Source organism: Miniopterus natalensis, chromosome 3 (genome assembly GCF_054644295.1).
Source record: "Miniopterus natalensis isolate mMinNat1 chromosome 3, mMinNat1.hap1, whole genome shotgun sequence".
NCBI classification, from domain to species: Eukaryota; Metazoa; Chordata; class Mammalia; order Chiroptera; family Miniopteridae; genus Miniopterus; species Miniopterus natalensis.
The window spans coordinates 88,244,800-88,256,864 of NC_142083.1; the positions used below are offsets into that span (position 1 = coordinate 88,244,800).

Consider the following 12,065-nt stretch of genomic DNA (forward strand, 5'->3'; position numbering starts at 1 on the left):
GGCGGGCGGGCCCCGCCGGGCTCCGCCTCCCCTGCTCCGCCTCCCGCTCCCGCTCCGCCCTCCGGCCCGGCTTCGCCCGCCCGTTTGGTCTCCTCGCTTGCTGCTCGCTCTCGGGCCCCTCATGCGGATGTGACATTTCAGGCCGCCGCCATTTTGAGAACGAGCCGAGCCGAGCCGCTGGGCGCCGCGTCCGCCGCCGGAGCCCCGCCGCCGCCGAGGAGGCTGAGGCCGCAGCGCCCCGAGCGCGGCCGGCCCGTCGCCCGCCCGCGCCGCCGCCGCTCCCGCCGGCCCCAGGCCCCGCAGGCCCGCCGCGCCAGGCCAGGCCTCCCGCCCGCCGCGTCCGGCCCGAGGCGGGGCTGACTCCGCGGCCCCCGCCCGGCCGCCCTCCGCCCCCGGCCGGCCCGCAGCCCCGCAGCCCCGGCCCCGGCGGCGGGAGGCGGGCCCCGCGGCGGCGGCGGCGGCGGCGGCCGCAGCCAGCGACGAGGCCGGCCGTCCCGGCCCGCCGGCCGTCCTCCCGCCTCGGCGCCGAGATTGGGCGAATCGCGAGCAAGTACGTGCGCGTCTCCCTGCCGCCGCCGCCGCCGCCGCCCGCCGCCGGCCGCCCCGGGGCCGCCGCCGACGACGCGCGGGAGGAGGAGGAGGAGGCCGCCCCGCCGCCGCCGCCGCCGCCGCCGCCGCCCCGGCTCGCCGCCTCCGGCCCTCCGGACCCGCAGCCAGGGCCACCGGCCGCAGGCGAGGCCCAGGCCGCGGCCGACATGAACCACCAGCAGCAGCAGCAGCAGCAGCAGAAAGCGGGCGAGCAGCAGCTGAGCGAGCCCGAGGACATGGAGATGGAAGGTGAGGCCCGTGGGCGGCGGCGGCGGGGCCGGGGGCGCCTTCCATTGTGGCCGGGGGGAGCCGCGGGAGCCACGCGGGGGGCTCGCCATCTTTAAAGCAGGCCCGGGCGGCTGGCCCGGCCGGCGAGGCTGCACCGTCATGCCGGGCCCGCGGGCAGGGGCGGCCGGCGGCCCCCGCTCGGCTCATTGTCCCGGCCCCGGGCCCCGGGCGGCCTCCCGGCACAAAGCGCTCCGAGTTGTAAATTAGGGCGCCTGGGCCGCGCAGGGACGCGGGCGTTTTCTCGCTGCTGGGGGCCGCCCGGGCGGGGAGCTGGGCTCCCGGGACCGTCTCCCCTGTCGGGCGTCCCTGAGGCCCGCTCGCCCGGCCGGGTCCTGCCCGGTAAGCTCGGGAACTCGGTCTCGGTGGACGCGGGGCTCGCCGGCACCTGCTCCTCCCGCGCGCTGCCCCGGAGAGCCCGCCGGGCTGGGCGGCCGTCTCCCCGATCGCCCCGGAGCAGCGCTTGCCAGCGTCGGGCTTCATTTTGAAACACCTGCCGGGAGCGCACGTATCCCCAGCCTTCGGACTGGCTCGGAGTTGTGAGCCGGGCGCGCTCGGTTTCTAAGTTAGCAGCTTTTCGGGGAGTTTGGTCCGCGACTGTGTGCGGCGCAGTCAGCATCCGGCCAGGTGTGTGTGTGAAACTCCGCGAGCGCCCCGCCACACGTGGCTACCTGCGTCCTCACCAGACCCGACTCCGGAGGGAATTTAATTTTCTGCCCGTGTGGCAGCAGTTTTCCAAGGCGCTGTACTTGGAGATGTAAGGTCTGAGGTTAGAAGGTTTGTAAAGGCGCCGGAAGGGAAAGGGACTTTGACTTACCTAGCTCAAGCGGAGATGGTCATTGGGGGCATCTTTCATTTCTCATGGCGCCCCGTCCTTAAGAGGGTAAAGTCAAAGTTGTCTTAATGAAAATAGTTTCCTTACACCTGGAGAGGTCCGACGGGCCCGATTCAAAAGGGGACACTTGAGTGAAGCGGGCATTGGATGTTTTGTTCTTGTTTTGCTTTTAGCAAAGGATCTTGAGTTGCGTAAATGAATGGAGGCACCAAGGAAGTTGGGGAAAGCAGCATTTGTCCTGTGCCCTGGCTAAACGTGTGGGGTGCTGTGCTGGTTGGTGGAAATACTTACCATGACTGGTATTCCCTTGTGAATAATTTACTGCCAATAATTGGGTGTTGACTGAAAAACTGGCCTGCCAGATTGCAAAAGGCCGAGTGGCTGAGATGCATGCAGAAAGCACTGCCCAGTGGTAGTTACAATGGCAGTAATGGGGGACAGGAGAGCCGAGTCCCCCCAAGGGCTGGGCTATCTATTTCACTTGGCCCCAGCAAGGCAGTCACTTTACTGAGCTTTTGGCACGCACCTAGCTGAAGGAATACATTGCTGAATTTTGTCTGTTCCTTTGATGCTACGTAACAAAAAGGGTTGCTTTTCAGTTTCTTTGTGGGATATCAGCCAGTCAGGACAAATATCCAAAAGTGCTAGTGTATCAATTTTCCACCTGCATTGCTTTACCTCATTTCAAGTGTTGGGATACTAGTGACAATTAATAGACATAGACGTCACTGAAGAGTATTTCTGGTACAGAACTTTGTTTTTCGGGGAAATGTTCATGTCCACAAGTTTGAGGGAGTTTTTGAAGAGTGGTGGAAGAATTTTTAGAAGTTGGTGCATGCTTTCACATCAGGGTTTGTATTAGAAAGGTCACCCCCCCTTAAACCATTCATCTGCAGACTTAATAGAAAGTCAAATTGAATGGCAAAGGTTGCAGTTATTTAGGCTGATTCCTTAAACGTAAGAAACTTGTTTCAAGTGGGCTTCCTTCCCAGATTCATCATCCAGAAGGTACCTTGTCTTTGTCAGGCTTGTGGTTGACACCGTGGTTGAGCAACCCACAGGTGTGTGGTTTAAAAAGCTGCCTATGTATTAAGCAGTCTATTTCTGCCCTCTTTTTTTTTTTTAAGCCTTCCCACTCCTACAGTGTGGTGCTAGGTTAATATACAAGTAGGGCAAAAGTAGGTTTACAGTTGTGAGTACACAAAACTCAGAGTTTAATCTTGTGTTATTATGTTATTTTCCATACTAACAACTGAAAACCTACGTTTGCCCCACCCTGTGTTGTAGTTTAGGATCAGGAAGAGTGAAAGAATGCTCTCAAGACGGCAGCGGGGTGGGCTTTAGTTCTTATTAAGTCTGGTTGGCTCCATATGTCAGGCCGTGATAGTGACCTGCACCTGTTCAGTGCCTTTGCCTTAATTCCAGTAGCATCAGCAGCTGGAATCTCCTGTGTCTGATCAGCTCGAGGAAGGGAAGGCTTCGTCGGTGAGCGTCCTGCCTGCCACCCTGGGTCAGGGCGGATTCGAAGGAGACTGGTGTGTTTGGTTTGTTTTTGCTGCCCTCCTTCACTTTGTTGGGATTGCATTTGTTCTTGTCTGAACTCTGCACAGTCCTTGCATATCTTCTGGAGAATAACAGTGCTCAGGATTAGTGATGGTGAAAAGGACTGAGCAGTTAGGAAAGTAATGAAGGGTGAAGGGCAGAGAGGGAATAGGTGGGGACACAACATTTCTTTGGGGTCGGGACCACATGCTTCCTGTAAGGCCCGAAGCAGCCAATCTCACGTTTTGAGTTGGGGGCATATAGCACTGTGGAGGCGGTGACTCTACTAGGTCTGGCCAGGAATGAATGTTCTTGGCAGTTTATTTACTCACTAACTCAGAGGCAGTGCAGACCAAGAGGCTGAAAGAAGGACTTGCGCAGGCCCCTGTGAGTACTTTGGAGAGGTGATAATCTGATCGGTGTTATGTCCTGTCAACAGGAAGTTTTTCCCAAGGCCTTGCTTCTGCTGCATAGGCTGGCTAGCACCAATGTAAATATCCTCATGCTTTTTCCCTGGTGTGTTTCTTCTGCCCTTGTGAGCAGTCTGTTTCAGAGTGTAATCTCTAAGACTAATGGGGACAGTTTTGTTGGACTTTTGTACAGCACTCAGACTACTGCTATTAGGGACACCAAGCTGTGAGCAAATCAGTGAGTCAGTCATTGGCAGTTTCTGAGAAGAGTTGACTGCTGCCTTCCATGTTTTTTGTTTGGGGGGCCAACAGCGGTGGGTTTCTTTTTCTTTCAAACTTGTGTGGGTAGATGGAGTTTCAAGCTACTTTTCTGCTAAAGCAGGTTTGAGGGTGGAAAATGAGTTCTCTTGCACACATGTACCCAGATAAACCAAACTTGTGCATTTTATTATATCTAAAACATTTCCTTTTCAAATAGCATTGTAACAAGACAAATTAAATAATATGAGAACATTGATTTTCTTCTCACGATAGCTTGGTTTGGTAGAAGAACGATAGCTTGGTTTGGTAGAAGAACTCTGTGAAGCTACAAAGTGAACATCAACTTGGAGGACTCAGAAGAAATATAGAATAAATTAGGCCAAACCTAGAAACATAATCTGATGTGAGCCTGTCAGTTTTTGAACAGATTGGAAGTTACACCCACAGGAATCAGCCTTCCTTATTCTTTCAGGCTGCTGATTTTTTATTTTCTGTAAACAAATAAAAAATTGATACAGCAAATATGGGAAGAAAGTATATACTTTTCCTCCTTGATTTTTTTATTTTTCTGGAATCGGTTTTGTGGGAAGAGGCCATTGAAAACTTGGGGCAGTGCAGTGACTAAGTATAGGCTTAGGGCCAGGCCTGAGTTTGAATGTTGACTTTGCCATTTAATTGTTGTGTGACCTTATGTACATTGCTTAAGCTCTTGGTGCCTCAGTTTCTTCACCTTCGAAAAGGAGGTGAATTCTATCTTGCAAGATTGTGAGGGTGAAGGCACAGAGTTGGGAGTGCGGAAGAGGTTCAGGCAGTGGTGTTGCTGTGATGGTCAAACCTTTGTACCTGAGGAAGAACAGCGCTTGCCACATCCAGGTGGGGCCAGTTGATTTTTGACGGTATGGGAAAATGTCCTAGGGGAATTACATCCTAATGTGGATTAGGAAGAAAACACAACCTGCCTCAGTGTAAGCAACATTATTTATGAAATTTTGGACTTGATGCCCCTGAATAGGTATTTAAGGCCAAAGGGGTAAATATTTTAAGAAAGGTTAAATGGGTAATAGAGGAGCTGAGTGTGTTCGGTGTGTTCTGACACTGGTACTGCAGTTTGGTCAGCTCTGTAGCCTTCTGAGAAGGGTGTTCTTGTTCTTGGCACTAGTGTTAGATCATCTAATGGGAGGTTGAGCATCAGGCCGTAGCAGGGGAGCCAGGTCGCCAAGCCTCCAGACTTTGGGAATTGGCTTTGAATTCTCTCTGGATCCCCCAAGCCCTTTTGGTTTTCCAGCTGCCACCCTAAAGCAAGGCCCCTGTTGCCTCATGCTGGGACTTTGCAATAGTCTTCCTACTGGTCTTTGCTTCTACCCTTCCTGATTCCCACACAGCTATAAAAACAGACTGCTCACAGGACTCCTTGGCCCTGTCGCTGTCCTGCTTAAAAGGACTCAGGTGTGCTGCCTTCCCTGTAGAGGGTAAATCACACAGCCTAGTCTAGACCATCAGGGTCCTCAGGATGGCCTCAGCCTCCTGCTTCAGGCTCCCAGCAGGCACACATTTGTGTTGCATGGGGTACAGCTCCAGGGTACAGGCTCCACGGTTGCATAGATGGCAGTGCGACAGCTTTTTCTGGAATGCACGGGACAGATACCCCAGGAAGGAGGTTCAAAACCCATTCAGATGCCACCTTTTTCCTAAACCTTTCTGGTCACCTCGGCCACTTGCCTTGCTTAAGAGGCACGTCAACCTTTTGCCCCCTGTGCCACCTGTGAGATCATCACTTGTGTACCCATCTTCCTCACTGTTGGATTGCTCCTGCCGAAGGTGACGTCTTATTTCCCCTTTTTCTTAAATGTACTGCGGAAGATACTCCTTCAGGAAGCAGCAGTTCTAAGGCTAAACGGTAGCAGAACAGGATATGGCTGCTGGCTGGCTGGCAAGGTGGCTATAAAGAGAATGCCGAAGCCATAAACCAATGTTGCTTTGATAGCTGCTAATTCAGTTTTATTGCTTTTAATGTTAACTTGCTTCAAATGATATTTTTGATCCTTTTTGAAGGAAAAACTTGTTTTCCAGATAAGGATATTGACAGGCCTTTTATAAATTACTGGGGATGTCTTTTGAGTATTTTCAAATTTGTTTTTGTCACTCTTTCTGGTTTTTGGATGAGCGGTGTGTAGCCTGGGTTCTTCTGCTCTATTTCCAAGGCAAAGAAATTTTACTCGGTAGACCAAGAGTTGTAACAAGGTATTTCTTGACACATATTGTGACTGCATTCAATGTTAAATGTCACCTGCTTCATAAACTTCTTGTTCTGAACTAATTTGGACTTAGGAAAGTTGGAGGAAGCAGGATTTTAAGTGCCATGTATAGGCAAGAAAGTTAGTTACGCCATTTTCCTAGTGCGTTAACACATGCCTTGGCTAATGAGAAGTCAGATGTGTTGAAATTCTCTTGAAGAGAAGCAGGCTTACTTCTGAGGGTTGGCAATTTAAGCTTGGAAGTTGGGAATGGAGGTAATTAGAAAGTTTCTCATGTAGGGAAATATACCAACCTGGGTAAGAGCCAAATGCTTCCAGAACTTGATGACACATTCAGTATGAGACTAGCAAGAAAGAGGAGCCTCTTGGAGAACATACCCTGAGAAATAGCATCACTGCCTGTGTTGTTGGGTGGACAAGAACTGGGAATAGAAGACCACACTGGGGTTATAATGACGGCTGGCTCACTGCCTGGTGCTGGCTGGGACCTCACTAGGCTGTGCAAAGGCCATTGTAGCCAGTTCAGTTCTTGGTCAACCGGTGAGGTGTGGGGACCACTTTTGTGAGGTCACAGCTCTTAATATTCACAGAGATGCCCAGATGTTCTTTCAAGGAGCCTGAGCTACTCATTGACAAGAGCTTTATTTTACTAAATGTTTGAAACGTGAGTGAATATTGTCTGAGTCACAAGGTGATGGTTCTTTTTCTTTTTGGGTTACAGAGAATCTAAAAAAGCTATGGAGAAGGAGGTTCCCTTGTATGACAGTACAGTTCTACCTGATTTTCCTGCCTGGCATAGAATATTTGAAACCCAGGCCCTCCCTCCGTTTTGATTTCATGCCAGTGACTAAATTGGTTTCCCTAGCATCCTACTACTGGGAGGGCAGGGTCTTGTGTTATGTACCAGCCTCCAGAATATTGACCAGGGAAGGTCTAGCCCTTGCAATAAGTTGTTGAGCTGGCCTCTGGTTTGGAAATGAGTAGTTGTATGCGTTTGTGAGGATGACCTGTATTGCAGAGTGAGCTCACACCTCAGGGTGTAGCCACAGGTGTCTAGGTGGTAATCTCACTTCTCTTGGCTGTCCTTCTTGCCACCCTACTCATGGGACGTTCAGAAAGAGTTGAAGGGAGCATTTCCAAGGGAAACCATGTGTCATTGCTATAACATGGTGGCTGAGCAGACCTCGCCACTCTATGGCCCCTTATGAAAAGGCAGGTGTATGGGCGATTTACCTAGAGTTGCAAATACATTTCATCAATATGACTTTGGGGAATAAATTCTATTTCAGGCTCTTAATTGACCTTGTGCAAGTTGCTGTTTATTTATTTTTTGAATTTTTATATAGGGGTTTATTTGAGCCCAACTGACGACATTGCCAGGAAGCAAGATCTCAGATCACTTGCTGTTTTAAAACAAGCACATGTTGCCCTGGCTGGGTAGCTTGGTTGGAGGTTGTCGTGGTATGCCAGGGTTGTGGGTTTGACCCCCATTTGGGGCACATACAGAAATCAACCAAGGAGTGCATGGATGAGTGGAACAGCAAGTTGATGTTTCTGTCTCTCTCTCTCTCCCTCTCCTTTGCTCTCTGCCTTAAAAAAAAAATTTAAAAATCCATAAATAAAATTAAAAAGAAATGAAGTAAAACAAACACATGTTAACACTCCTTAAGCTGTTTACATGGTTACATAATCCAGCTTCTTTTTAAATGTAGGGTAGATCATTTCGAAGTGCTTGCTTCGTACAGTTAGTAGTTTATATCATCTTGGAGGAGAAATTATTCAATCATGTAAACTGTGTGTGAAGTCATTAAAAACATTCCATAGCCCAGATCATTGTTTTGTTTTGTCTTTTTTAAACAGAAACTGCTACTAGCAGTGTAAACCACAGAGAAACAGGCAACTTTCTCTCTTTTTTTTTTAAATATATCTTTATTGATTTCAGAGAGAGGAAAGTAGAAGGAGAGAGAGAGTTAGAAACATCAATGATGAGAGAGTCATTGATGGGCTGCCTCCTGCATGCCTCCGACTGGGGATCAAGCTTGCAACCTGGGCATGTGCCCTGACCAGGAATCAAACCCCGATTGCCTGGATCCTAGGTCGACGCTCAACTCCTGAGCCATGCCCGGCTGGGCAGATCATTGTTTTATAACCATCATAGATGCTTATCAGAATTCTTCCCAAGAATCTCAGCTTTTTTGTGTTTTGTCTTGAGCTTGTGAGGACTAAAGGTGACCATATAAGGGCAGTACCTGACTTGCAGAACACCCTCAAAAGTAGCTGGTGGAGTGAAGGTTGCTATGGCCTCTTGTGAGCCCCAGCCTTTGGACTGTTGCTCCCTGTCAAGACTGGGAACACTGGTGGCCCATGGCTGCTTCTTCTGGTCAGTGTGGTATCTTGTCTTCCCTAGCCAGAAGGAGTCCTTATTTCTCTGGAGCGCTCCAGGTCTCCTGTTACTGGTATTGATGGTAACAAACTGAGGTGGTTTTCCTACTTTAGATCCATCTTTCTCCAGAAAGCCACTTGTTTTCATATGGGGGCATGGGGAGATGACATGCGAGAAGACCCTTAAGGGTTTATTGTGCTGTGCAATATGGTAGCCACCAGCCGCATGGTAGTGATTTTAAGTTTAAAATAAAATTAAAATTCCATTTCTTAACCAATGAGCTGCATTTTAAGCGTTCAGTAATCACACGTGCTGGTGGACAGTGCAGGTGAACCTGTCCCTCAGTGCAGAATGTGTTAGTGGCTAGCACTGGTCTGGTTGGATCCTTGACTTGAAGGTGTTTCTGGTAGCATTAGTGTCACATTGAATTTTGGAAAGTGTTCCAGTGTGTCCTGGAAAAGTAAAAATGAGTAAGAACATTGGAAAATTGGGAAACTTATGGGTAAGTGGTTCTTGGGCAAACCCTTTATTTAGAGCTCTGCTTCTCTGGTTATTTGTGGTACAGAAGCAGGTTTTTTTTCTTTAACTTCCAGTCCATTGTGGACAATTTCTAAACTGTATTTTGTAGAAATATAGTGCAAACAAATTATTTAAGAAGTGAAATAAAATACACAGAATACAAGCCCCAGGTTATTATTAAATTCAACAAAGGTAAAGTTTCATTTCAACACTTAGAACAAAACATGCACAGGAGGAAAGAAAAGTATTGCACAACTGTATGTGTTTGTTAAAAGTATGTGTATAGGCCATTAATATAAAGAAATGCTATCACAGTTCCCTATATTGGAAGCCTACATGCACACTTTGAAGAATGCAGCTTACACGAATAGTTTTTGAGGTAACATAATCTTCCTGCTTGGATGGACAGATCCCTGCTCCTCAGAGAGGATGATGGCTATTCAGACTGCTTCTTTGTTTTACTGATAACTCACGTGAACCGTGTGAACCCAGTGCTGCAGAGGTAGCAATGAGAATGGGAGAGATCTTGAAAGAATTTTCCAAAATCTATCTGGAGACACCTTCAACTGTAGCTTATAAACTTAAGGCTAAATTATCTTCCATTGAAAGAAATGGATTCTGGGTTACATCTGCTTTTGGGTTGCAGTTAACAGACTAGCCTTAAAGTCTGCCAAGCTGTAATGTGGTCCTAGGTGACATGTGCCACACAAGTTTGACAATACCCCAGTTAACCCCACCGGCCCAAGCTTGGATGTCGCAGGAAAGTCCAATTGCTAAAAAGTGCCTGTACTTGTTCTTCATGTTGGCAGGTCTGCTTCTGGGGCTGTGCAGACTCTGCCCAGAGCGTCTTTGTTTTTAGTCCCACCACTTTTGCTTTCTGGTTTTCCTTGTGGGCCATTGATCATGGCTTGCTCCTGACTCTAGTGGTAGGAGAGTTGACTCTGGTGTGGTGCTCACAGAGCCTATCGTAGGGCTTTCTTTATCAGACACTCGTGAAATCCTTCTTGACTAGCGAGTACAGTGCAGGCCATGCCCCCCCCCCGTCTCCTTCCCCCCCAAATTGACAACATCATAGAGCGAAGGCACCTGTTAAACATGTGCAGGGGAGGCGTCATGAAGGGTTTTAATGGAATGGTGAAGAGGAGGTGGCTGCACTACAGGACTGGTTTACACTGGGGAAGGGATGCACAGCTGCGTTTGAAAAGAGGGAAGGGCTGGAATGGTTGTGCTGGAGGTATAGAATAGCAGCAGGGTGGGGTAGGGACCTGCAGGCCTCTCACTAGAGGTTCAGGATCTATGGCCAGCCGAATAATGGCCCTCAAAGGTGTCTGTGTCCTAATCCTCAGAACCTGTGACTCTGTCACCTGCAAGTCAAAGGGACTTTGCAGATGTGATTAAGTTAAGGATAACCAGATGGGGAGATTATTCAGCATTATCCAGGTGGCCCACTGTAATCAGAAGGGTCCTAACATATGAAAGAGGGAGGTTGGAGTGTCAGAGAGGTGTGGTGTGTTGGCTTTGAAGATGGAAGGGGAGCCAAGGAATGCAGGTGGTCTTAGAAGCTGTAAAGGGGAGGAAACAGATTCTCCCCCTGAGCCTTCAAAAGGGACATGCCTTTTTGACACCTCCTATTCAGTCCAGTGAACCTCATTTTCAGACTTCTGACCTTTAGAACTGTAAAAGAATAAGTGTGTGTTGTTTAGGCTACTATGTTTGTGGTAATTCTAGCAGCAGTTAGAAACTAATACAAGACCTAAGGAGGTGGGTGCCCAATAAATGTAGCTAGCCTTGAACTAGAGACTGCAGAGAAGCTAGATGAGTATGAGGCAGCTAACCCTCACTCTGCCAGGACATATGATGTGCAGGCTGCGCTCCTTATTGCAACACTAAAATAGATGCAGCAGCACAAAACAAGCATTGAGCAAGTTAACCTTTCTCAGGGACAGTTAGGGGATATGAACCTACACATTCTGGCTTCACAGCCATTTGAGATTCATCTTGGCCAGTAGACACCATTGGTCATAAAGGTAGTGGTCACTATTTTTTTTTTTAATACTCACCCAAGGATATATTTTTACTGATCTTAGGATGGAGAGGGGGAGAGAGAGAAACGTCTATGTGAGAGAGAAATATCCGTTTCCTTCCATACGTGCCCAGGCTACATGCCCTGATCTGGGATCGAATCTAAAACCTTGGGTATGTGTCGTGACCAGGAATTGAACCTGTGACCTTTTGGTGCACTGGACAGTGCTCCAGCCAACGACGGAGCCACATCGACCAGGGCAGTCACTGCTTTTTAACTTCAAAAGGGACACCCCTGCTGCTTTCTCTATGTTTCTTCCCTCACCACCCCATACTGGTAAGGTGCAGCTGGTTTTCCTAGTCTGAACATTTTTGTGTGGTTCATCACATGGTTTGAATATAGAAAGTAGCTCATTGCCAAAATCATCTGGGGTCACTCCTACAGTTTAAGTGGAATAGGGTGGCAGAAGACACAGAACAAAATAGTATGAGTTTTTAAAGGTAGATGATTCCTCCCTCCAAGGATTGAAGTAACTAACTGAATCCAGATATTCAGTATCATGCTGTAAGATCCTGAGCTGAAATGAATCATCCCTAAAGCAAACTAGCTGGGCTCTGGGCATATGAAGAAAGCCCAAGTCTTGTCAGCTGTGGCTCAGGGCACAAGTGTGATGCATTTCAAAGCACCCAATTCTGTAGACCTACAGGGTTAGCTAGTGGGGCACCTAATCCAGGGTACAGACCTCGTCTACTCAGGTCCTGTCCCCACAACAGCATTACAGATGAGCAGGCCACCACACATGGCACGAACCTGGCTGTTCTCCCTGGACCATGTTCTGTTTCGAAAGCCCTGGCCAGCTGTGTTTTCCTTCACTCTTACAGATCACCTGGTTTCTTTCTTGGGACACAAACTTTCACGAGGTGGAAGGAATACTGGGTCAGAGGTGTCAGGGCTCCAGGATTCC

At 49.0% G+C, this 12,065-nt stretch overlaps 1 protein-coding gene across 1 annotated transcript in view; it reads left to right on the top strand.

Moving 5' to 3' along the window:
- Positions 1-720: 720 nt before the first annotated feature.
- The window catches only part of USP7 (ubiquitin specific peptidase 7), a 59,795-nt gene continuing 48,450 nt past the window's right edge, over positions 721-12,065 (top strand). Inside the window, exon 1 of the mRNA XM_087815654.1 lies at positions 721-837. Within this exon, the coding sequence (XP_087671780.1) occupies positions 756-837 (82 nt within the window). The 5' untranslated portion in view covers positions 721-755. The remainder of the gene's footprint in view (positions 838-12,065) is intronic.